A 27,643-nucleotide genomic window follows, 5' to 3' on the forward strand; every position below is an offset into this window, starting at 1 on the left:
TATATGAGTGGGATTGGATGGTTATAAATAGGAGCTGCCTCGTATGGGCCAATAGGCCTTTTGCAGTTGCCTTTGTTCTTATGTTCTTATGTTCTTACCTGAAAAAATCTGGCATGGCAGTATTAACAGAATTTTCCTCGAGTGATGAAACTAGTGCTGAGTGCATAGCTCTCAATACAAACTTGATATATATCGTCGTTAGCGCGGCAGCAAGTCTCAGGGTAAAATAACCTGATTTTTCTTTCTTATAGTTTTGCTTTATAATATGAATCAAAGCTTATAATTTCTCGTTGTTGTTGCCTATAAGATAAAGATAATATAAGATGTTTATTCAGGTAAAGGTACAAAGGTACTGCTCGACAAACAGCGCACACTACGCTTGATTAATCTTTGTATGTACCCTGTTTAACCTTCTCCTTCATGTCTACCAATATATACCCCATGGTATTGGAGGTGCTATAATAAGCTGGATTAGGGCATGGCTATACCAAAGGAAACAGAGAGTTAGTATAAATGGGGTTAACTCAGAGTGTGAAAAATGTTGTAAGTGGGGTGCCTCAGGGCTCTCTCCTGGGACCTCTGTTGTTTATAATATATATAAATGATTTAGATTCAGGTTTGAGTAACAACATTTGCAAATTTGCCGATGATACAAAAATCGGTAGGGAAATTAACACGGAAGAAGACTCACTATCACTTCAAGTTGATCTAAATAGGGTTTTGAAAAGGTCAAAAGACTGGCAGATGCAGTTTAATGCTGATAAATGTAAAGTTCTGAGGCTAGGTAATGATGATAGAGTTACAAGATACGAGCTAGATGGCGTTGAGATTGCGAAGTCAGACTGCGAAAGGGATCTGGGAGTTATGATTAGTAAGAATTTAAAACCAAAAGATCAATGCATGAATGTTCGCAATAAGGCAAATAGGACACTGGGATTTATTAATCGAAGCGTTAGTAACAATTAAGACACCTGGTGTGGTTCTTCAGCTATATCTTGCTCTGGTTAGGCCCGATTTGGATTATGCAGTTCAGTTTTGGTCGCTGTACTATAGAATGGATATAAATTCACTTGAACGTGTCCAGCGTAGGATGACAAAGTTAATTCCCCAAATTAGAAATCTTTCATACGAGGAAAGATTAATAAAGCTTAAATTGCATTCACTGGAAAGGCGAAGAGTTAGGGGTGACATGATAGAGGTTTACAAGTGGATGAATGGGCATAACAAAGGGGATATTAATAGGGTATTAAAAGTATCAACACAAGACAGAACATGAAACAATGGGTATAAATTGGATAAGTTTAGATTTAGGAAAGACTTGGGTAAATACTGGTTCGGTAACAGGGTTGTTGATTTGTAGAACCAATTACTGCATAACGTGGTGGAGGTGGGGTCCCTCGATTGTTTCAAGTGCGGGTTGAACATGCATATGAGTGGGATTGGGTGGTTATAGATAGGAGCTGCCTCGTATGGGCCAATAGGCCTTCTGCAGTTGCCTTTGTTCTTATGTTCTTATGTCTATTTGTACTCACTGAATTTGTGTGCCCCTTGAGAGACTTGAAGTAGAGGGGGGGTGGGTAGAAATAGCCTAAGCTACTCTATCCCTTTGAGATGTATTTCTTTCTTTATTTTATTTTATTTTATTTTATTTTATTTATATATATACAAGAAGGTACATTGGGTTTGTGAGAATACATTGGATAGGACAGTAATTACATTCTTGTAAAGCCACTAGTACGCGCAGCGTTTCGGGCAGGTCCTTAATCTAGCAGATAATTTTAAGTAGGTAAGTTCAATCAGAATTGATAAATGAAAGATACATTACAAGAGAAAAATGAGATGAGAGAGATAAGTAAGTATATTAAAGCACATTGTTATATTAAAGCTCTGACTGATTACATTGACAGCTTGATTAGTAATTTAAACAAGATTAATAGACACCATACAGCAGATTGACAGCACATATAAGACAGCAATGATCACAATGGTAAAGATGTTCAGAATGGGTACATAAAGATTGGGAGACTGGGTAGCAAAAGATACAGATAAACAAGATTTATAAACACCATAAACATTTCTTGTCTCAATAAACATACTTGAACTTGAACAGTGCTATATATTCGCAATGGCTTGGCGTTTTCCCCTGATAGTTCCCTCTGTGATGATATGAAAAATTGGTTTACTGAGAATCATATAAACTATATATAAATGTAGCATTTTCCCTGTAAGTTGATGTAAATATGATCTTGATATTATCTTAAAAACGTGAAGCTAGAAACAAACTTAAATATTCCTAGGCCTAGTATAGCACACATATATACTATATTTACCTCAGATACCGTGTATTAGGTCTAGGAAGGTTTGGTTAGTTTAGTTTGTCTTTGCAACATAAGTAGAAAATAGTTTTCCGGTTTGTCCAACTCAATAGTGCCGATTTCTACGTTCTAATTTCGTTGTAGGTCGGTATATATACCATGGTCCTCACTGTTACTAAAAGTACTACTAAAACAGAAGGATGGGCTGATAAATAGATTAAGGACCTGCCCGAAACGCTGCGCGTGCTAGTGGCTTTACAAGACTGTAATTACCATATTTGTATCCTCACATTCCTTATGTACATTCTTGTATATGCATAAATAAATAAATAAATAAATAAAATAAAATAAAATAAATAAATAATCCGACGCTCTGATTTTGTGTTGTGAACGGGGCCGAGGCTACTGAACGGGGCCGAGGCTGCTGAACGGGGCCGAGGAAGCTATAGCAACAAACATGGCGGTCACCCACGAACTTGCTGGCGCCTCCGAGGAACCTGAGGGTATGGTTAATTGTGGTTTTTGGTCCTCATGTTACACTGCATTAAGTGTGGAGGTGGTTGTGAGTGTGTATGTGACGGGAGGAGCGCAGGAGGGCAGCGGGCCTACCCGCTCGCCCATGGAGCCCGGGGCCGCCAGCCGGGAGCTGACCAAACCCCTGCTGAAGAAACTTTTAAATTCAGCCACAATGTGCGCTTAGTATAATTGCCGCCGTCCGGGACAGGATGCCTGAACTTTGGCCTGTATCGAGCTCCTTTCCCCCTAGGTTAAACTACTGACCTTACCCAGAATACAACCCACAACAATTTTAACTCCTGGAGTATTTACTGTTAGGTGAATAGAGGCAGCAGGTGAAAGGAAACGTGCTAAAGGAGTTCTTGGCACTTCCGGGGACTGAACCTGGATTCTTTGATTGTGAGACGAGAATGTAGATTGTAGCCCCACCCCTATTCTTAGAATGTGAGTCCGGTACCGAGAATACAGTCTTAAATTAAGCTTGATCTCTGTGTTGTACACGCAGGCGATTATGATACAAACTTCGGTAGGGAAATTAACACAGAAGACGACTCGCTATGACTTCAAGATGATCTAAATAGGGTTTTGAAATGGTCAATAGATTGGCAGATTCTTATGTTCTTATGTAGTTTAATGCTGATAAATGTAAAGTTCTGAGGCAAGGTAATAATGATAGTTACAAGATACGAGCTAGATGGTGTTGAGATCGTGAAGTCGGATTGCGAAAGGGATCTGGGAGTTATGATTAGTAAGAATTTAAAACCAAAGGATCAATGCATGAATGTTCATAATAAGGCAAATAGGACACTGGGACTTATTGATCAAAGCATTAAGGACATAAGAACAAAGGTAACTGCAGAAGGCCTATTGGCCCATACGAGGCAGCTCCTATCTATAACCACCCAATCCCATTCATATACTTGTCCAACCCGTGCTTGAAACAATCGAGGGACCCCACCTCCACCACGTTACGCGGTAATTGGTTCCACAAATCAACAACCCTGTTACCGAACCAGTATTTACCCAAGTCTTTCCTAAATCTAAACTTATCCAATTTATACCCATTGTTTCGTGTTCTGTCTTGTGTTGATACTTTTAATACCCTATTAATATCTCCTTTGTTAATTAGTAACAAGACACCTGGTTTTGTTCTTCAGCTATGTCTTGCTCTTCAGCTCTATATCTTGCCCCATTTAGATTTGTTGTTTATAATATATATAAATGATTTAGATTCAGGTTTGAGTAGCAACATTTGCAAATTTGCCGATGATACGAAAATCGGTAGGGAAATTAATTCGGAGGAGGACTCACTATCACTTCAAGTTGATCTAGATAGGGTTTTGAAATGGTCAAAGGATTGGCAGATGCAGTTTAATGCTGATAAATGTAAAGTTCTGAGGTTAGGTAATGATGATAGAGTTACAAGATACGAGCTAGATGGTGTTGTGATTGCGAAGTCAGATTGCGAAAGGGATCTGGGAGTTATGATTAGTAAGAATTTAAAACAAAAGGATCAATGCATAAATGTTCGTAATAAGGCAAATCGGACACTTGGATTTATTAATCGCAGCGTTAGTAACAAGACACCTGGTGTGGTTCTCAAGCTATATCTTGCTCTAGTTAGGCCCCATTTAGATTATGCAGTTCAGTTTTGGTCGCCATATTATAGAATGGATATAAATTCACTTGAACGTGTCCAGCGTAGGATGACTAAGTTAATTCCCCAAATTAGAAATCTTTCATATGAAGAAAGATTAACAAAGCTTAAGTTGCATTCACTGGAAAGGCGAAGAGTTAGGGGTGACATGATAGAGGTTTACAAGTGGATGAATGGACATAACCGGGGGGATATTAATAGGGTATTAAAAGTATCAACACAGGACAGAACACGAAACAATGGATATAAATTGGATAAGTTTAGATTTAGGAAAGACTTGGGTAAATACTGGTTCAGTAACAGGGTTGTTGATTTGTGGAACCAATTGCCGCGTAACATTGTGGAGGTGGGGTCCCTCGATTGTTTCAAGCACGGGTTGGACAAGTATATGAGTGGGATTGGGTGGTTATAGAATAGGAGCTGCCTCGTATGGGCCAATAGGCCTTCTGCAGTTACCTTTGTTCTTATGTTCTTATGTTATGCAGTTCAGTTTTGGTCGCCGTACTATAGAATGGATATAAATTTACTTGAACGTGTCCAGCGTAGGATGACAAAGTTAATTCCCCAAATTAGAAATCTTTCATATGAAGAAAGATTAACAAAGCTTAAGGGGATATTAATAGGGTATTAAAAGTATCAACACAAGACAGAACACGAAAAACAATGGGTATAAATTGGATAAGTTTAGATTTAGGAAAGACTTGGGTAAATACTGGCTCGGTAACAGGGTTGTTGATTTGTGGAACCAATTACTGTGTAACGTGGTGGAGGTGGGGTCCCTCGATTGTTTCAAGCGCGGGTTGGACATGTATATGAGTGGGATTGGTTGGTTATAAATAGGAGCTGCCTTGTATGGGCCAATAGGCCTTCTGCAATTACCTTTGTTCTTATGTTCTTATGCTATGGTAGTGTGTCCACTCACAGGACGAGTGGTGCCACCCAATACTGTCACTGGCGGTGTATCCTCTCACAGGATGAGTGGTGCTGCCCAGTACTGTCACTATATTGGGCCATATATTATGCTTTTAAATTGGAATATGTTCTGTGTATATATGTATGTGTGCTGTATATAATACCACTACTGTATTACAATATACTGTACTCATATGCAGGCGATGAATCCTGGCTTTGTTGCTGTGGACTCTTCCCTTTCACAGTATATACTCAAATGCTTTAATCTTTCTAACAAATGTGACCTAACATAAGCTTACCCTTCCATTTATCTTTCTTTATCTTTCATTTTATTTATTTCTTTTTTTTTCTGTTCACTGTTTTCTCTTGCGTCCCCTTGCTATCCTCTTCTTATTCCTATTACTATCTCCTTCTCATTCGGTGGTTATAATAGGAGCTGCCTCGTATGGGCCAATACGCTCTCTGCAGTTCTTATTCCTTCTATCCCCTCTACTACACCTTACCTTGCTCCTCACCTCTCTCTCTTGCCTATTTATTGCCAGCATCTACTTCCTCATCACAATTGACTTGAGAATAGTCCCTTCACCTTGTAGTGTGTGGTCTGGTCTACAATATACAGTACTGTAACATCTGTAACATGTCATCTTCAGATGATGCCTTGGAGTCATCAGACAACTCTGACTCAGACAGCAGTTCTAGCTCGAGCAGTAGCAGTAGTAGCCGGACAAGTAGCAGGGCTGGAAGCCGGTCACCAACAGGTAAGCCAAATACATAATGCTTAATACCCATTATGATTTACGTTAATTTTCATGTTTAGAAGTTTTACATTTATAATTTCCTAGACTATACCAGTATATAAGTACCTAAGAATCATGGAAACTACAGAATGTCTATTGGGCATTGCAGCTCTTATTTATATCCACCCAAACTCATACTTTTATAATACTACACCATACTTTTAATATACAGTACTATCTAACCTTATTTAATGTCAGAGGTTAAGTTCCCAAAGACCATGAATTTAACTGAAATAACATGGAGTGAAACCACGAACTGTCATAGGCCTAATGTTATAAGTAAGGGTTACATTCCTACGGTACTGTGAAAGATAATACTGTGTTTTTTCCCCTAATCAGTATGGTATTGTTAAAGAAAGTAATGAAATGAAACAAAGGCATGATTTAACTGTAAACTTTTATTATAAATTGTTACCAGGTACATATATTGGCATAAATGATTTTCTTTAATGAGTGGTGTGACCACTGTGAGATTATTCATCAGATTCAAGGATGGGCATATCTGGATCAAATGGTTATCTCCATCGTTTTTTCTGTTCATGACCATCATCATTCCATCATTCTTCTCGAGTTCATCTCCTTGCCCTTTTCATCATCTTGATCCAAATCATTACTGTCTTCTTTCTTCTGCTGATCCTCCTTCCTAAGAAAAGCATCTATTATCTGCAGAACTTTTTTTTTCTTCCGCTTATAACTTTTAACTGTAATGGTCAATACTAGATTGTAAATTCTTGCATGAAGTATAAGATCATTACAAGTTAGGCAGCTGTGAATTTGTCAAGTGCTTGAAAACTTTCTGATAAAAATCATGTTGGTTCCGGTTGCTTGTCCTTTTCATTTATTTTCTCTTCCACTCATCTTCAAGTTTAAGTACGTTTATTCAGACGATAAGATGCAACTCAAAAGGATAAAGTAGATTAGGCTGTCTCTACCCTCCTCCACTCATATTTCATCCAGCAGTATTAGTTCTTCATTGGTTAAAGGCTGTGTGAGCGTGTCAAGCACTTCATGTATGTCATCCTCGTCAACTTCTTTAAAACCAACTGTGAGAGCTGGCCCAACAGTTTCGTGCCGGATCTCTGGCAAATCTTGCCGCAAAACCTTCAAAAATATTTTTAGTCAAGCCAGGGCTTTTTCTGCAACTATTTGTCAATTTTATTTATACTCCCTTTCCCCCCCCACCCGACGAGTCCCTAATAATTTCAGGGGGCATCCATAATGTTAAATTTTTATCCTCCCAAACACTGGGGTTCTCTTCACTATTTAAAAATTTAATTAGCATCTTGAAGGCATGCTGTAAAATGCTTTGAAATTTACTGTGATTTTCTGGTCTGTTGGGTGTGTCAATGAAGTCATTTTGGGTGGCAAAAAATAATCGTAACATTATCTGATACATCATCGAGGTAGACAGGATGGACAGGGGCATATTGAATAATAGTAGTGCTCCTGGGCAGTTTTTCTAGCAGTATATGTTTTTAATTGTAGGACAAAGTAAATACAGTACTGTACAGTCAGGATTGGGTTAAGGGATGGGCTTTTAAATTTTTAGGGGCTGGAGCTCAGGGGCCTCCTCCAATACAATGTAGGATAGCTGTAATTTACACTGGAGCTTCAATAACTTCAGTAACTATTAAACTATCCCTACTGGATTTGTTTTTGTCGCAGCAGGATTGGTGTGAAGTGTTTGAAAATAAAGCAGAAGACAAATTAGAAAGTGTGTAATACTGTAATGAACAAAAAGAGGGCATTAGAAAAACAAATTTGTTGCTTTCTAGGAAGATGCAAGTTTAGGGTGGAAATGTTTTCCCATCAGACAAGTCATGTTTAGCTCTTTCATTGTACTGCCAACCTGTCATTTTTCTTGCAGTTGTGATGGCTACTTTATTGTGTTCTTTAACCCTCAAACCGCTAGGGGTCCAAATGGCTAAACACCCACAGGCGCAAAAAAAAAAATCCAAATAATTCTTTCGTCTTATAAAAGTGTTCATTTTTGTTCCCTGATCACGGAAAAAAAAAAAACAAAAAAATCGTAGATGGCATATTTTAGCTGCAATAGGGTAGGGAAGTCTGGCAAAAAAGGGGCGTTGACAGAGCCTTCGCCAGACAAGGTCTACTCCGCTCGAGCTGTCAGGCGGCAGTTGCCACAAATATATTATTACCTAATTATTTCAATGTCTCTGATTGATTTTTTCTTAGTTTTTTGCAGTAATATTATTCAGTACAGTGAATTGTGATATATTAATATAATAAAATGTGTGAACCATCGCTGTACTCAAAATTATGGTGTGCATATTAGTGATTCAATTATTTTGTTCATAAAAATAAATAGACAAATAGTTTTGCTGTTATTATACTATATAGACTCACAGGTTATATATAAGTATCTGCATGTTTTGCTCACCATAACGAACCACTAAGTTGGTATTGTGAGTCAAAATGCAACGAGGAGTGACCGCCACACACCAGCCTGCCACTCACTCCCTCAACAACACCTCACTCGCCCTCATTCTCCTCCCACAACACTGTTTTTGCATTTATTCACTATACACAGATGTTATATACTGTATAATTATTTACATGCGAACAAACCTGAATGGTCCCCCATAAGTATTTACATGTTTTGTTCACCATAACTGTACATCTGAGCTTGTATGGTGAGTAAAGGCACAAAGACGTAGTTACTCACACAGTCAGCTGGTGGCGGCTGCCCTCAAGGTCTGACACATTAATATTTTTCCTCCAACAATACTGCTTGTGGTGTTATTGCACTATATACACACACATTATATATTCAGTTGCATATAGTCCTGGGGACCATTCAGGTTTGTTCGCACACATATATAAGTATCTACCTGTTTTATTCATCATACCTGTACAAATAAGCTGGTATGGTGGCCAAAGACCATAGTGGCCACCAGTAAACAACATGATAAGTCATGCAGACGACACACCTCCCTCACCAAAATGGCGGCTCCCAACCTATTCCTATTACACTCTATACACACGTTTATGTAAATATCTACATTTGTGTTCACCATAGCGAACCACTAAGCTGGCATGGTGACAGAAGACGCCGCCACCACCCTCCCTCCCACAGCATTACTCCTCCCTTCTTGAAGCACAGCGCTAAATATCACCACAATCCTGCTATTATCAGAATCCTGGTAGGTTTTATCACAGTCAGGGGTCTATCACAGTCTGTAATACTATCATCGTTAAATAATAGGATGAACATATATATTATGGCATTTGTAGGCGATGTTGTGGTCACAAGCTCAACAGCGGTGCTGTGAGCTCGTGCTGTGTGCGCCAGCCTTGGTGGCTTGCTCAATACTGAAGCTCTTGCACCCAAGAATGTTGGCCTGGATTTTTTTTCAAGGCGGCATCTGGCAACTATCGGTCGTGGCTGCACTATAGCTGCCCCTATCCCAGGCGGGCGTTTAAATTATAGTGCTAGACACAAAATCATATATATATGACATGCGCAGTTTCGGTTTTGTCACTGAAAGCATATATATACCTACACACACGTAGATATCAGCGGATTAACAATTTCATTTCATTTTTAACTTCTTCATTTCCTAATGTTAAAATAATACTACGGATTTGTTTGTGTTAATGATAATTCATCCGGTTGTAGAGAAAGTTTTTCCAAGATGAAGCTTCTGAATAATGTATACAAATTTGATGATACAAGAATGACTAAACAGGCTTGTTCTCATGGCAAACAAAGATTAAATTCTTAGTAACTTGTAATATACTGATGTTTTGGAGAAATTTGTTTAAAAAGAAATTACGTAAAGCAAATGTTCATATTTTAATTATTGTTAGCTTTCTATAAATCTATTTAATTTTCTTAACTTTGTTTTCCTCTTGAAAATATTATTAGGGGCCTACAAAATCTTCCACATTGTTTTCTTCATCCTTCATTAGGAAACTTAAAAAACATGACTGCTTGCCTGCCTCCACCTTTCCTAATTATTCTGTCATGTATCCAAAAAAGAGTAACCTCGTGGGCACCACCTCATTTGAAATTGTATTAGTCAGTTTTGTCTACTAGTGCAACAATATCGGGCATCTTAACACTTTGGCATCGTGATGACGTTCACGCAGTCATTAAAACAATACACGCAGTTCGGGTAATGACGTTAACGCCATCATCAATTAATTTTTGCTTATTCTTATTAGTAAGCATAAACATTGTGAGAGAGTTTAACATTGGGTTTTGTGCTCACGGGCAACGCTCGGCCTACTTTGCGGTGCAATACGGGTGGCCCACCGGGCTAGGCAAAGTGTTAAGTTTTATTGTATCGTTTAACTACAATATTTTTTTACCTCACCCCATCTATGTTAGTATACAGTTTTCAGGAACAAGTTCTATACTCCTATGCCCATCACTCCCCTTACGTCTAATGGTTTGGTTGGTGTGACATCATTAGTGTTATTTATTTTGACTCAGCAGCCAGACAATTTAAATGTTGTATTTGTTGCCAGAATAACAGAAATCCATTTTAATTTTTGTTAACAATAAACTCTTTGGTTCTATCTGATATGAGAAGCGGTGATGTAGAATCTATTTAATGCAGTCTTAACATAAAATTTTTTTTGAGTGCATATATTTAAAATTCTAAGTTTTCTTAAAATTTTGTATTAGTGTTATGTTAACACTTTGGCATACCCCGCGCGCCACCCCTCAACTGTGCGAGGGGTGGCGCACAGGACCCAGGGTGTCAGGGGAGCGCGCGTAAATTCTGAAAAGTGTATACTCTCTTCAACTTTGTCACCTTAATTCTCGTCCTACGAGATTCAATTTTGAATCATTGTGTTCGCAATAGAATTCTCTACAGCACTAAATGCATATGCGATAAAATATTTTCACTCGCCTCAATTGGTCACCACTCATTGGTCACCTCAATTTTCGTCCTAGGTCTTTCATTTTGGTCTCAATGGGTTCGCAATAGAATTCTCTAGAGGAACATTAGCATATAAAATAAAAAACCTGGTCACGCTCCAACCGCCGACGAGTTGAAGACGGGCCACACGTTAGCCGCAAGTGAGCGCTCAGACGCCTTCCAGCTACACTCCCAATTCCCGCCCTTTTCAAGCCTTTCTTTCGCAATTTTCTTCCTGGAAGGGCCTTGTTCATGATCACTATCCATCGTGGAGTAAGCGTAGATAGTTTCTAAAGCCGCAGTAAGAAATATAGCCACGGAAAATAGCCGAAATGTTCACACGTTTGAGATGCGAGGGGAGGCGACATTGGTCACAACAGTGGAGTGAAAACAATGGGCCCGCGGCGTGTGCCTGAGGGCCACGAGACTCAACAAAGAAAATGGGAAGACATCGGCGCGCATTTTAAAACCAGTCCCAAAAAAATCGGATAAAAACCTGATTTTTGGCGATTATTTAAAGTGGATGACGCAATGCTGCGTCATCCCCGGTATTACCGACAGTAAACGGATGACGCAATGCTGCGTCATGCCCGGGCAAAAGTGTTAAAATATTCAAACTAAACTTTAAAGCATAAATAATGCTTTCAGGTATTCGCTCGCCATCACCAGCGGGCAGCAACAGGAGTGGATCTAGAAGCAGAAGTCATACTCCAGCAAGAAGCAATGCGAGTAGATCTGTTAGTGGCAGCCCTAGAAGTAGAGGTAGTGCTTCACCCCAGAGCAAAATGAATTATTCACCAGCAGCAGCAGGCAGTCCTCGTAGCAGGGCCAGTGAATCACCACACAGTCCAGCTGGCAGTCACCCCAGTAGATCCCAAGCTGGCAGTCATCACAGTAGATCCCCAGCCGAAAGCCAGCAGAGTAGATCTCCAGCTGGCAGTTATCGAAGCAGATCTCCAGCTGGCAGTCAGCACAGTAGATCCCTAGCTCGCAGTCACCACAGTAGATCGCCAGTTGGCAGTCGACACAGTAGATCCCCTTTTGGTAGTCGACACAGTAGATCCCCTTATGGCAGTCGACACAGTAGATCCCCAACCGGCAGTCGACACAGTAGATCTCCAGCTGGTAGTCAGCACAGTAGGTCCCTAGCTCGCAGTCATCACAGTAGATCACCAGTTGGCAGTCGACACAGTAGATCACCAGCTGGCGGTCAGCGCAGTAGATCCTTAGCTCACAGTCGTCATAGTAGATCACCAATTGGCAGTAGACACAGTAGGTCCCCAGTTGGTGGTAAGCACAGTAGATCCCCAGCTGGCAGTCAGCGCAGTAGATCCTTAGCTCACAGTCGTCACAGTAGATCACCAGTTGGCAGTCGACTCAGTAGATCCCCAGCTAGCAGTCACCGCAGTAGATCTCAAGTTAGCAGTCGTCGTAGTAGGTCCCCAGTCAGTAATCGTCGTAGCAGATCTCCAGCTGGCAGTCACCGAAGTAGATCTCAAGTTAGCAGTCATCGAAGTAGGTCCCCAGTTAGCAGTCATCGTAGTAGGTCCCCAGTCGGCAGTCGACACAGTAGATCCCCAGCTGGCAGTCAGCGCAGTAGATCCCTGGCTCATAGTCGTCACAGTAGATCACCAGTTAGCAGACACAGTAGATCACCAGCTAGCAGTCACCGCAGTAGATCTCAAGTCAGCAGTCGTCGTAGCAGGTCCCCAGTTAGCAGTCATCGTAGTAGGTCCCCAGTTGGCAGTCATCGTAGCAGGTCCCCAGTCAGCAGTCGTCGTAGCAGGTCCCCAGTCAGCAGTCGTCGTAGCAGGTCCCCAGTCAGCAGTCGTCGTAGCAGGTCTCCATCTGGTAGTCACCGCAGTAGGAGTGGAACTCCAAGAAGTCACAGGAGTTTGTCAGGCTCTCATCCTAGAAGTAGATCTCTTAGTCCTCAAAGAAGCAGGTCTGGATCACCAGCCAGTAGAACACCTGCTGGATCATTTGATGGTAGCCTTACTCCAGCTGTATCTCGTGGAGGTAGTAGATCACCTAGATCTAAAGTGGATAGTGCAACACCATTGGGTTCTAGGGTGGGAAGTAGGTCACCTGTAGATTCCAGAGGTAGAAGTAGGACCCCATCACCAGTGGGCTCCAGGAGAGAGAGTAGATCTCCTGTAGGATCAAGAACGGGCAGTGCATCACCTCCGAGATCGAAAGTTAAAAGTAGATCACCAGCACACTCAAGGACAGGCAGCAGGTCACCAAGGTCACCTACTCACTCTAGAGGATCCAAATCACCCATTTCTAGATCAGGCAGCAGAAGCCCAGCATTGTCTCGAAGCCATAGTAGGTCTCCCAGAGATAACCGAAGAAAAAGGTCGCCGACTGGAAGTAGGAAGTCTGGGTCCCGCTCACGATCAAAATCACCACTTGGCAGTGATAAAGAAGCAAAAAGAGGTACAGTAACAGAGGCTGTATTGTTAGATATTTAAAATGTGTGTGTGTATATACAGTACAGTAATATTAAAGGAGCAGAAATATATGGAGATCTGTCTGTTCACATGTTCTATGTAAAATAGGATTGAATAGTAAATGAATGATTGTACCTTAAGAATTCAACACTTGTATGTTGGATACTCGTAGCAACTATCAGTCAAACGTACGAAAGTGGACTGTTGAACAGAAAAAGTTCTTGTTTTGTATATATGTAATTCTCCAAATGACATACAAAAAAAAATGGAAAACTAACTATACAATCTAACCTAACCTGTTTAGGCCAAAATAAGCATTCCTAGAACTAATATAAGCTATCTTAAATCTAATTTAGTACATATGTGCAGTACTAAGCCTAGGAATGTTTACGTTTGGTTGTTGCCTGACTTCTCATGCCTTCTAGAAAATAGATTAATCTTTGAAAATATAGAATTGTAGCACGGAGGCTTGTGGAAAGACAAGGAAGAATGTAAAAAATATGGATTGGAGAATGCTAATGTGACTGGTAAATAGGAAATTATAAGCAGGAGGAAAGACTACAGTACTGTTTAAGTTTGATGGATGAAAGTAATGAAAGAATAACAAAAGGGGGAATATAATTGGTTCTGCTGGGGTTGTGAAGAGAGTAAGATAGTATACCAGCAGATATATATATATGTGGAAGAGTAAGGGCATCAACATAGAATCTGATGCATGGGGAAAGCTGCAGGTATTGAAAGTGTGTGTGCAGAAATAAGCAGTGTGTATGGAACTGTAGTGACTGAATTGGTCGGGAAATAACTAAAAATTGATCAGTTGAAGAAAGTTAATTCTGAAGTGGAATTAAATCGTGTGTTTGTAAAATTGGTTAGCATGGGAAAATGTGTAGAAGTGGTTGATTAGTTTAAGTGCCAGAGATGTGTAACTGATGTAAGAAGGGTCGGTGGGAGTGAACTGGGAAGATAGGTGGCTGGTGCAGTGAAAGTCCTGGTCAACAAAAGCAGTGCTAAAAGAGGTGCATGGAGTGGTAGTGCCTACCCTCAGCCTATATTTAGAATTGTAGTAGTAGAAATGGGCAGCCTTGCATACCATATGTTAAATACAGTACTAATTCAGTAGATACAAAAGGTGTGAGGAGAAAATGCATAGTAAGGAGTGAACATGTGGAAAATGTTGTCATCATCTATTTTAACAAATAGATGATGACAAAAAGAGTGAAGCTGAGGGTTGGAGAAAGCTGAGTATGAGCATTTGCTGTGGATGATTTAGTTTTTCTCTAATATATACTGTATATAAGAAATGGTGAATGGTTGAATGTCACTTGTATTTTTATCTTTATTCTTATACTATATTTGTGCTCTTATATTTTCTATGCTGACCCTCTTAATCCTATGACTGTGGGAAATGAGGTAATGATGATACAAGTGTACAGCTTGATGCATATAAATTTACTGTTTTATTAGAGTTTTATAGTTTTATATCTGGCCCATTTCCAGGTGGCAGTGATGCTGAGGGTAAGAAGGGATCAGATGATGACAGTGACATGGATGTTGGCAGGTATGAAATGTCTCATATTTCTTGATGTGATGATACCAGTGTATGACTATTAGTCACATAACAGAAAATAATTGTTTAATATTGTTTCATAAGGATTTTTCCCTAAAATTGAAGAACATGTTAGGGTAAAGTTGCTGGTCCTTACCCACTGAAGCCAGCTGTCATTGATCAAAGTTGTATAAAAAAATGTTTTTATTTTTGGAAACACAGTACAATATATATAAAATGAATGCTTAGTAAACATATCAAATGACACCACAATCTAATCTGTAGATGCAATACTTGGCATCCCGAGATGTTGGCTAAATTGTCACAGTGCATTGGGAGAGTGACTGCTTCAGCGCTGTTTGTTGAGTAGTTATGTCATCCATTTTTAGAGGACTTGTACCAGTATAATCATGAGTAATATGGCATCCATGAGCATCCACAAGTGTGTATCTGCTTGCTTCTCAGTTCTTCCATATCAGTGTCTTTGAGGAGCAAGATCTAGCTATTTAGGCCCTGCTTCCATCTGTTTGCACCTGGTGCATTTACATTTCTGCATGATTTATTGGTCATATTTGCTCATGAAGTTATAAATGAAGATTGGCATAGAAAGACTTCATCTTTCTGTGATAATGCTCACTACATAAAAGCATTTTCTTTGGTTCATTTCCAGCTTTTCACCCATGGCCTTTTCTCCATCTTCTTTGTCTTTGACCATCTTTGTTCATCTTGTTAATTCTCCTTAATATTTTGGGTATATAGTGATCATATACATTTAGGTTCCTCTTCCCTGTAGAATTGGTAGAATAGCAGATTGAATTCCCATAAGCTACTGGGTTTGTAACAACATAGTTCACCACGTAATGGACAGGATATAGCAGAGATTTTAGCATTATTTTGCCATTAGAAGATGGCTCTGATGGTCAAATTAGCTAATGACAAAAATCTAATTTTTTGTTTAAATATAAGTTGTACTGTAATTGGTAACTTAAAAGAAAAAATTGTCTTTAATATTAGGTGTCTAATATGCATAATTTTCAGGAAACGTAAACGTGCACTGATGAGTGATGATTCAGATGATGATGCCGCCAAGAAAGTCAGATCTGATGATGAATTGAATGGTAAGAGCATGTACATTATGTCCTCCTCACAGTGGTGTAATATAATACCTTAAAGACCATTTCTAAATTTTCTTTATCTACAGATACATCAACTAAGTACCTGTATCAATGCTGAGTCACATTTACTTGAATATTCATATAGCATTAGCAGTGTATGCAAATACTGTTATCATTTCAGTAGGAGGGGCTGGAAATTGAAGAAGCTAGGACATGACATGGCATTTAACCCTTAAACTGCTCAGCAAAAGGGGCATTTTTACACAATTCAAAAAATATTTGAATTATTCAAAAAATATGAATTATGTAAAAATTACTTCAAAATGTTAAACAAATCTCCAACTAATTGGCTTCAGGATTGTGGAACTTTCATCAAAATATTTTGTGTTTGATTTTAGATGAATTTTTTAAAAAGAAGAATGTTTTGTTGATAAGAACAGCTCCTATTAACTGGAACGGATGGATAATGCAGTAATAAAGAGAGAGGATAGCTCCAGGGAGCCTCCGGGACTCGGAAAATGGCGTTTCATTACATTCAACGGTGGTTTTTTTTAAACATAACGCTTATAAATGTTTGCTGGATTTATTACTTTTATAACTACTGTTTATTATTTAGCTGGAATCATTTAAAGTCTGCAGTAGGAAAGCAAATGATGTGTTTCATGGGAAAGATTGGATAATGAATGATGGAGTAATGTCTTGTGAATAATATCATAATAGATTGATGGAACTTGTTTACTTTGGCTTACTTCTCATGTTTATGATGTCAAAGAAACTCATTTTCATTGCATCATTCAAATCCTTTTTTTATTTTCTCATTTAGCTTTTACAGTTTTCACCTCAACACACACAAAACATAAAATAGTTTACTCTTTATTTTATTTAAGAATTCATTTTAGTGGCACTGCAAAATTTATATACACATATGAGGACCAACCCACACTCCAGGGGCCAGATTCACGAAGCAGTTACGCAAGCACGTACGAACTTGTACATATTTTCTCAATCGTTGGCAGATTTGTTTACAATTATTACACATTATATGTATTAATGAACTGCGAAGCACTAGGAGGCTGTTTATGACAATAGCAACAGTTGATTGGGGAGTTTTCATCCTTGTAAATTGTTTAATAAATGTAACCAAAACCATAAAAGATTGAGGAAAGATGTTCATGTTCGTAAGTACTTGCGTAAATGCTTTGTGAATCTAGCCCCAGAAGATGAGGAGTTGACGACGTTTCGGTCCGTTCTGGACCAATATCAAGTCAATTGTGACAGGAGCGAGAGGGGCAAGGGCATTCGTAAAGCAAGAGGAAGTTGAGGAGCAGGCGAGAGGTAATTCCTAGAAGAAGGAAAGAGCAAGGCGAAAAGGTAAGAACAAGAACCATCTGTACTCCTTTTGGTTTCTTGTTCTTATTTTTTCACTTTCTCTTTTTGTCTAGGAATTACCTCTCACCTGCTCCTCACCTCACTCTTGCCTTACTTATACCTGCACCTCCCTCACTCCCATTCATCAATCTTCCTCATCACGACGGAAGACATCTCCCGTCACGCAGGGTGCAGTCGCACCTCCACAGATCTCCAGCATCATCTATTGATACTGGTAATGGCTCAAAAGGGCCACCACTTACGGGCTATTCATGCTCGTGCCACCTTTTGGGTGCCTTAATCTTCATCATCATCACTCCCATCACAATTGATTTGATTATGTTCCTGGATGGATCAAAACGTAGTCATATCCTCATCTTCTGGTGTATGGTTTGGTCATCTTATCTTCAGCCACATTATAATTCGTTGTCTGTTTATATTTTTATATTATATTAAATTTTTTCTATATTAGATGTTAATGCAGAAGACCTCTTTGGTGATGCTGATGATATCAGCGATGATGAAGATAAAGATAAACATACCAAGGGTGATAAAGACAGACGGAGATCGAGGTCGCGGTCTCGTTCACGGTCAAGGTCACGATCACGATCCAGGTCTCGCTCAAGATCCAGGTCAAAGTCTCGATCACGATCAGGTTCACCGAGGCTTATTGTGCCTGATGTAAGAAAATATCCTTAGTCATTACTACATTTAATTGTATTATATGATATTATGTTGAAGATAAATGTCAAGTTGAGAGTAGACTTTATTGAAGATAATGTTTAAACTGTTTAAGATGCATAGGTTTTATTACATTATGTTAATATTGTTTAGGATGAAGAGAAGGAAGATGAGGGCCCTCCTCCAGAAACAAGAATTGAGGCTGAGATCCCCAAAATTAACACGGATTTAGGCAGGGATATACATTTTGTGAAATTACCCAACTTCCTCTCTGTTGAAACGAGACCATTTGACCCTGAACTCTACGAAGATGAAATTGATGAGGAAGAGACACTAGATGAAGAAGGTCGAGCAAGGTGAGATCCAAATGTTATTTATTTTTTAGCATGCTAGATTTTTGTACCTCTTCATACTAAGTTACAGTGCATAGAAATTGCATCTCGGATCATTACACCTAATTCCATGCTTTTAGAGAAGGGAACGCGTGAACAGTGATGCATAAAAATATCAAGAGTCGAGTTGACTATAAAGTTGGCACTTTTCCTGCAAGGGCTTCATAAAATCTAATAATGACTAATACATATATGTGCTTTAGAAAGCAAAGACTATTGTTGATAAAGTTATTTACTGTAGTCCTATTATAGGTGCCTAGTACATTTATATATATTTATCTAAAATAATCTATACATGATGTATTTGCAGGAATTTAAATTTTAGGACTTTAATATATTTTTCATATGAAGGGTCTAAACATCCACTTGAACAAATAGACGGACACATTTGCTCGTTTCATCTTCTGAAAACCATATTAGAATATAATAATTACTGATACATAATTTGTACAATTTATATACAGGCTGAAGCTAAAAGTTGAAAACACAATGCGATGGCGGACTGTATTTGATAAGGAAGGAAATGCTGTAAAGGAGAGTAATACCAAGTTGGTTCGATGGTCTGATGGATCAATGTCGCTCCATCTTGGTAGTGAAATCTTCGATGTCTATAAACAGCCTTTGCAGGTTAGTTATTATAAAGTTTTTTATATTATATATACAATAAGCTGCTCTATGATAAACAGTAATATTCACTATTTTTGTCATGTGTATATTAGATACACACACAGTATCGGTTACTTAGACTTTTCTGGGGGGACCCCGTCGGCTCCCCAGAGCTATCCAGGTTGAATGAATATGTATAACTTTCTGGCATCAGTCAATGTGCATGGAGTTCATGGTCCTACAGTGGACCACAAGCCAGAACTTGGCCCCCCTCAGAGAGGTGCGAGGAGCAGTGGCCAATAGAAACCCCCATGTGGTTGGGAGGATTCTGTGTCTGCCATCAGCAAGGTCTGACACCCAGAAAGGTAGGTATCCCAAAATAAACCCCTATTCTGGTTAAACTATTACTACCGGAAGCTGAACGAGTGGACAGAACTCCCCAAATGAAAACTAGCAAATTAACATGATGTCGCCGTGCCACCGGCTGCGCAACCCCCTTGTGGGGAGTGAACGATATGGAAGAAAATGCGGAAGCCACACAACTTGACTGTATCTTAAACATGCTTCTCTTGACAGGCACATAATCAACTTTTTTTTTTCTATTATTGTTTTATTTACCATATATATGTACAGTATATTATTATCTTTAGCTAGGAACTTTATGGATTTGTAAGTTTCCAACAAAACTGTTGGATTAATGTTATAAAGCTTAACTGATTTTTTTTTTCTTAGGGAGACCACAACCATCTCTTCATTCGTCAAGGAACGGGTCTGCAAGGTCAGGCAGTTTTTCGTACAAAACTGACCTTCCGTCCTCATTCAACTGATTCATTCACTCATCGCAAGATGACTTTGTCTCTTGCTGACCGCTCACAGAAAACTAGTGGTGTCAAAGTTTTGTCCAACCTCTTCCGTGATCCAGAGAGTACTCGAGTTGAGAGTTTAAGGGTGAGTATCTTTCCAACACAAGAGTTTGTTGATTGTGCTCTAAGAATTTATTGGGCCTACTTTAGCTGTTGTTTTATATGACATGCAATTGCTGCTGTTTATCTTTCATTCCATGTCATGCACATCACATATTCCCTCACACATTCATTGCATGCATATTGTCCTTTCCAGCTCTTAAGTTATAAATATGTGTGAGCGATGTTACGTTAAATTGAGAGTATGAAAGTTGAAATGTTAGGAGAGGTGAACAGTAGAATAAAAGGAAGAAGAGTAAAGACAGAACTGAAAGATTTCAAAATTATGAAACACTTGTTTTCAATTTGAAAAAGCAGTGAAAGATAAAACAAGATTTGAAAGTGATAGAAACACCTATGTGGCCTTTTGAAAAAGCTAACTTCAGAACAGTTTCTATTGGATTTAGCTCTAATGTATGACACATTGCATGAACTTGGTTTACTGTCAGTGTGACTACAGGCATGCACTACTTCAATTGAGTGTGCAGACAAACTGATTCAACAGAGCATAAGGTAATTGCATGGACTAAAAGAGAAACCTGGCACTAGAACTTTAGAAGCTCAAAAGGCAATTGAAAAGGGGAAGTTTGGAGGAATTACTATAACAAGCAACAAGGAAATTGTCTCCATTAATTATCAACAGTTTCTTACTAGTCAAAATGTGAACAATTTGCAGCACCGTATGTTCATGACAGCATCCATGAAAGGCTCTCATACTTCTGAACTTCTAAGTATGCATAAATCATGTATGTATAAACCACTTCCGAACCTTTATATGTGTCCTTGAAAAAGACTACTGACCTGATGATACCACTTAATTATGGAGAAGCTGAAATATTATCTCTGTAAGAGGTTTAAGCTTTCTTCTTATTCCGCACTAAATGCCTTCAGAGACTATATGGAGGATCATGGGTGCTGCATGCTCCCAAGATTTACACCCATTACTGAGCTGTTTACAAGTTATTCCTATTAGTACTGCTGAGTGTGAGAGAGGATTCAGTCACATGAACCTGATAATAATAATAACAACAACACTCAAGAATTCTCATAAATCATGTATCAGAACTTAAGTTTGTTAAACTACATGGACCTCCTCTAGTTCAGTGGAATCCTGAGCCATATGCCATATCATGGCTGTGGTACCACAGATTGGCAGATGAGACCAGGACAAAAGTTGCTTCACACCCCCCGAAAACATCGCTCACCTGACCCTTTGTGAAAACTATTGTGAAACTTCTCACTGGTTGTATTGTTTGAGCCCTAAGTGTTTTAACTTCCTCAATTGATAAATACATGATTGATTTCTTTTTTTATTTGTTTAATAATTATATTTGATAATTAGTGAGTACAAACACGAAATACTTAATTATGTGATATATATAGAAACAGGATAGGAAGTAGGTTTTGTCAGGTCCACCAGAGCTCCTGCACCTATAAAATTGGCTATGCACCCCTGGGAAGCACTAATTATGAGGGGGGAGAAGTAAGGTAATTATGAGGAAGAACTGGGCCAGTATGACTATAGTGCAGTGAGAAGGGAAGGAAGGAAGTTATTACCAGGGGGGAAAGTGCCAAGCCATTACAACTATATACAGTAGCATTTGGAAGGGGTCAGGATAAGGATTTGAGATGGGACAGGGGGAAAAGGAATGGTGCCCAACCGCTTGGCGCTTGGGCACCTGCATGAAGCGAGACCGTTGCTCTACCATTCAGACCATGTGGTTGGACCATTGAGAAGGGAGAGTGGAACATTATTTGAGAGAAAGGGTTGAATGGGTTAGAGAGTGTGAAATAGTGAAAGGTTTGTGTAGTTATAGAGGCTCCTGAATAAATTTTTGCTGTGACAACCTCCCAATGGGGAGTACTTTGGAGGAAGGCATTAGGACAGTAGATATGCACAATAACATAGCTTAAAAGAATAACCCAACCTAAACTTGGAAATGAAGGTTGTGTTAAAACTTTGTGAAGGACAATTAATGCATCAAGATTAAACTAGCATACACTAAAGATTAACAAATTAAAATAAGAATTTAGCTGTAGTGTTAGAATGGTTATGCATGTAATTTGTTTGGTAACAGTGGTATATGACATTCAGCACATGGTATTTAGATAATTTTTTTTAAGCATATGCCAGAGTTTAAATTTCCATTTGATTGTAAATGATTGTAAAATTTATGGAATTTCAGAGGGATGAGGATAGATTAAGAGCTTCAATGAGACGTGAAAGCAAGCAGCGTCGAGTGAGAGAAAAGGCCCCAAATCGTGGACTGTCTGCAAACTATTTGGAGCCTGACAACTATGAAGATGAGGATGAAGCTGGTATTTCTTTGGCTGCCATTAAAAACAAATTTAAGAATAAGCAAAATGGTAAATATTTAGCTCTTCATTGTATCGTAACACAATGGGAGAACTGGTCAGATTATAGAACAAATTTAGTGCATTCTTGTGAAAACATAATTCCTAAAATGAAAATTAGCATGGCTTCACCAAATTTGTACACATTCCTAATGGCAAATAATGTTGTCTCATTTACAGTTGATAGCCTCAAGAATTTTACATTCGTAAAATACTTAGCTATGTACTTACTTACCTTGAGTTCATTGCCTCGGTGGTATACTGTATACATTCTTGTGAGAATCTAGATCATTGGTTTCCACTAGTGGGTTGCGACCCCTTGGAGGGTCTTGTGAGTTTTAGAAAAAAAATGGTTGTTCTCAAAAATATTGGGAACCACAGATCTAGATCTTGGCATGTTTCATAGAAATAGTTCAATGAAGACTTTAGAAAATAGTTTATAAATAGTTTATAATAAAGTCCAGAATGCTTAGGATGTAATGATGCATAAATATAGTCCCCCAAAAAGTTTGTAACAATGATTTGTTAAATTTCAGATCGTGCTCCAATCTACTCCTCTGATGAAGAAGAATCGGACATTGAAACAGACAAGGCAAAGCGACTGGAAAGAGCTAAACATACCATTAAGGACTCTGACGACTCGCATAGTGACAGTGATAGTGACAAAGATGAGAGTGGCAGTGATCGTGCCAGCAGTAGGCAGACTTCACGGAAGAGTGGAAGTCGAAGTAGGAGTGGTAGTAGGAGCAAGAGTAGGAGCAAAAGTAGGAGCAAGAGTAGGAGCAAAAGTAGGAGCAAGAGTAGAAGCAAAAGTAGGAGCAAAAGTAGGAGCAAGAGTAGGAGTCAGAGCCGTAGCAAGAGCAGGAGCCAAAGCAGGAGCAAGAGTAGGAGTCAAAGCAGGAGCCGGAGCAGGAGCAAGAGTAAGAGTAGAAGCCCAAGTAAGAGCAAGAGTAGGAGCCGGAGCAGGAGTAGCAGTAAGAGTAGGAGTGGTAGTGATAGTGGAGGCAAATCAGGCTCAGGCTCTGATAGTGATTAAACAATGCACTATTTGCCTTACTTGAGAACGTCTAAAAGTTTTAGGGATTCCTAAGTATTGGCATTGTAATTATCTGCTTATTTGTTAATACATTTTCTTTTCCTTTAAATTAAGTATTTTTCTTTGTTCCAATAAGGAGTAAATTAGTAATGATCATGTTATATACTTTAAAAACACCCAGGACTTAATCTTTTACATTATCTTGGTAAGATTGAAGTACATTTTATGTTGAACATAATGGGATATTTCAGTTATTTTTACAATATAATTTGAAAGATTTTAACATATATCAATATCTCCTCAAAAAAAAAAAAAACAATTGCAGATCAGTTGTTTAGTGACTGCTTCACATTTAATATATAATTTGAAAGATTTTAACATATATCAATATCACCTCAAAAAAAAAAATTGGAGATCAGTTGTTTAGTGACTGCTCAGACACATTTCTGAGATTTACAGATGTGGCATTGTATGGGGATGAAGCCGGCTGTAGAGAATCTAACATGCTATTTTGTTTAGAAATTGGTGAAGTGTTTGCTTAGCATAGATATTGTAAATTGATTACATAATTATTTTTAGATTTTAATCCTTATCCAGTGATTAACATTCTGTATTAGTTTTGTACAAGTTTATCAAGATTTAATTAAATTTTGTAGAAAGTCGTCAAACTTTTAATGTTGTTTATGAGAATGTGTGTGTTCAGAAAATATTTGACTGAAAAGATTTTAAACATTTATTTCTGACGATGATGTGTGCAGAAGTATTCTGAAACACATTAACTTGTTTCATTAAATGTACATTGCATTCTGGACTTCTTCAAAGCTTAGGACAAAAGTGGTGATTAATGGGATGTTTTTGTAAATATTGTTTGTAGTCTAGTGTGGGAGTTGACGTTAAACATTTTTTTTTTTAGAAAAGTATGTTGTAAATATGTATTTCACAAAATGCAAAAAAGAACAAAATAAACTGTAAATATCCCAGGGGCTTTTACTTTATTCATTGGGAGAATACACAATGGGTATGCTGTACAGGACAATGAGAGTAAAGAGTCATTTTCAAGGAATATAGGTTTATGTATTGTCAGCTGGCTATTCTAAATGTGAATCATTAAATTAATATGTGCCTATTGTCTGTTTTGCTGCTGCACTTTTTTGTACTGCGCAGTCAATTTTGGATTGATATGGTGCTAAAAAATAATTTTGGGGGAATTTTTTCATTTCATTTTAGAAAACTCGACTGGATTTCTTAAGCATTTATGCAACCTCTTGTGATGGTTGTCTCATCACGGTGGCTTTGCTTATATTGATGAAAGCGTTTGAGCTTGGAAACTTGATAGCCTTGGTCATTATTGTAAAATGAGCCCTCTACAATTTGAGCCCTTTAAAATGAGCTACACAATTTATAAACTGTAGGAACCATAAACAAAGCTGCAGTTATTAAGGAAAGATGTACAGGTTTCATAAGGGAATGAGGAAATGCATGACGAATCTTGACTTGGGTTTTCCTATAGTCCCAGTACTGTAACTTCGATATTAGGCCATAATTATTCCCAAGACACCATCATATATGTAACCTTTAAGCATGCCATATTGCCAAAAGAAAAAAAAATGTAACGGTGAAAAAGTAGTGTTCATACTGTGTAAAAATTAAAATGATATTTTTTTTAATTATAAAGAAAGTCTTCTTCATCTTTATTATACATGTACATAATATAATACGTATAAATAATATAAAATATACGAAACAATTCATTTTTCCAATGCATAGAATAGTTTATATACTGTACTATCAATATGTAAACTCTGCATTTAATTTTATGTACTGAATATTTATTTGTCATTTTTTTCATATTTACTATTAATCATTATATTACTGATAATGTGAACGAGTCCTGAACATGGAAGAATATTTATATTTACAGGAAAAAAAAAAAGCTGTCTTCATCCTTGTAAATACTGTATACTCAAAATGCTCGATTACTGTTATTAAATGCTGTACATGATATTAAATTATATTTTCCATTGATACCGACTGAGTTTCAGAGGAATAAATTATAGGAGTAAATGTATAAAAAAATAAAATATTCAGTATGCCTTCAAGACCTGTAGGAAATGCACACAAATCCAGAACGATCTCACCAACGATGAAGGACCTTACTGACACCGGAGCACAGTGCTGCCATAGCCATGTCTCAACACACCAGCCAAGCTTTTCTTTAAGATTTAGAAAATTTGATTATTTTAGGTTTTTATTTTACCTGTGTGTGAGAGAGAGAGAGAGAGACTGAGACGGGTAGTGCAGGTTCACAAACAAGTTGGGTTGCCAACTAAATTGTTCTCCAAGTTGTATTCCCTGTAGATATAATGTTGTAGTTAAAATCTAACTTATGTTTTCCTTGAGTTACATTTCTAATAAAATGCTATTCAGTATCTTTCCTTACAATTCTTTTAAAGCTAAATTAGAGATTTGTTTTAATGATAATTTTTTATATTTGTGATAATTCTCTTTGGCATCGTTTTTGGTTTGGTACAGAGTTGGCCATATTTTCTGTAAGATAATGTAGATTTAGTTTAGTGTTAATAAATTAAAAATAATGTTAATAAAAATTATAATGTAAATGCAAAGGTTATTAAAATAAATTCAAGTACCATTCCCTGATAGAAAATATGGAACCATTAACTTAGTACCAAGGCAAATGCATTTCTAAATCAAATATAATTAAAACATACAATTACAAACAGAATCTTAAGGTAACTTCTGTTTGAAGTTATCCAGGTAACTTAAATCCCAATTAATAAACGACTTTATATACCAATGTGCAAGTGATTTCCACACTCTTACCTTAATAAGGTATGTGAATGAATGGAGGACAGGACTGAAGAACAAGTGGTGTACTCACCTATTTGTGCTTGCGGGGGTTGAGCTTTGGCTCTTTGGTCCCGCCTCTCAACTGTCAATCAACTGGTGTACAGATTCCTGAGCCTTCTGGGCTCTTATCATATGTGTGTGTAGTGAAAGATGTCCTGGTAGCCATCACCATCCACAGTATCAATAGAAAGTAAGATTGTGAATTTTTTACATTAAGATATTACAAAATCCGCCAGGTACACGGTGCTTGGAAGCGGCACCAAGAGCTAGACCTCACTCCCCATAGACACTGGTATGTAAGCTAAACACCACTGTATAGCCACCACTACTACCACATGCTCCTACCACTACTGTCACATCCCTTCACTACCACATGCTCCCACTACCAGTGTCACATCCCTTCACTACCACATACTACCACCACCACTGCCACATCCCTTCACCACCACATGCTCCCACCACCACTGCCACATCCCTTCACCACCACTGTCACATCCCTTCACCACCACATGCTCCCACCACCACTGCCACATCCCTTCACCACCAGTCACATCCCTTCACCACCACTGTCACATCCCCTCACTACCACTACTACTCACGGGGCCGGTGGCTGAGTGGACAGCACGCTTGATACGTAGTCATGTGGACCGGGGTTCGATTCCCGTGGCTGGCAGAAACAAATGGGCAGAGCTTTCGCCCTGATGCCCCTGTTACCTAGCAGTAAATAGGGGAGTTAGACAGCTGTTACGGGCTGCTTCCTGGGTGTGGGTTTGTGTGTGTGTGATTTTTTTTTTTAGCAGTTAGTATCAGTTGATTGATTGACAGTAGAGAGGCGGGCCGAAAGAGCGGTGAATACATGCTACCACCACTACTGTCATCCCTTCACTACCACCACCACTGTCACAGTTCACCTTTGTAAACGCACATTAATGACATTATGTAACAAGATACATGGAACACTTTATGTAGGGCAGACGTAAATCTGTGTATTTATGTATGTAGGTTAGATTAGCATTTTAAAAGCACTACAATCACCTTTTGTGGTTCAATAAATCACTAAACTATATGTTTAATAGATCTCTAACCCAGTCCATGGAGGACAAGAAAATGTATATATTCTGATTATCATTGTAAATGTGTAAAAATAATAATAGTAATAGAAAATTAATAGA

The 27,643-nt window shown here is 38.4% G+C and overlaps 1 protein-coding gene across 2 annotated transcripts; it reads left to right on the forward strand.

Moving 5' to 3' along the window:
- Positions 1–2,702: 2,702 nt before the first annotated feature.
- On the forward strand, positions 2,703–24,581 carry LOC138349751 (another transcription unit protein-like). 2 transcript variants are annotated; one of them, XM_069301433.1, is made up of 12 exons: positions 2,703–2,818; positions 6,051–6,158; positions 11,738–12,848; positions 12,903–13,528; positions 15,040–15,100; positions 16,127–16,206; positions 18,044–18,252; positions 18,406–18,608; positions 19,109–19,271; positions 19,983–20,198; positions 22,399–22,579; positions 23,104–24,581. In XM_069301433.1, exons 1-12 carry the CDS (start codon positions 2,773–2,775, stop codon positions 23,601–23,603), a joined length of 3,504 nt encoding a protein of 1,167 aa, XP_069157534.1. In that variant the 5' UTR covers positions 2,703–2,772; the 3' UTR covers positions 23,604–24,581. The 2 variants fall into 2 exon arrangements, with proteins under 2 accessions (XP_069157534.1, XP_069157533.1); XM_069301432.1 differs by having other exon boundaries at positions 11,738–13,528.
- The last annotated feature ends 3,062 nt before the right edge of the window (positions 24,582–27,643 follow it).

This window comes from Procambarus clarkii, chromosome 45 (genome assembly GCF_040958095.1).
Source record: "Procambarus clarkii isolate CNS0578487 chromosome 45, FALCON_Pclarkii_2.0, whole genome shotgun sequence".
In the NCBI taxonomy this organism is placed as follows: domain Eukaryota; kingdom Metazoa; phylum Arthropoda; class Malacostraca; order Decapoda; family Cambaridae; genus Procambarus; species Procambarus clarkii.

What these genes read in the sequence shown, in the direction of transcription:
- LOC138349751 (XM_069301432.1), top strand. Translation starts at nt 2,773, where the DNA reads ATGGCGGTCACCCACGAACTTGCTGGCGCCTCCGAGGAACCTGAGG. An exon ending in TGATAAAGAAGCAAAAAGAG is followed by an intron (nt 13,529 to 15,039) that starts GTACAGTAACAG and finishes GCCCATTTCCAG; the next exon opens with GTGGCAGTGATGCTGAGGGT. An exon ending in TCTATAAACAGCCTTTGCAG is followed by an intron (nt 19,272 to 19,982) that starts GTTAGTTATTAT and finishes TTTTTTTCTTAG; the next exon opens with GGAGACCACAACCATCTCTT.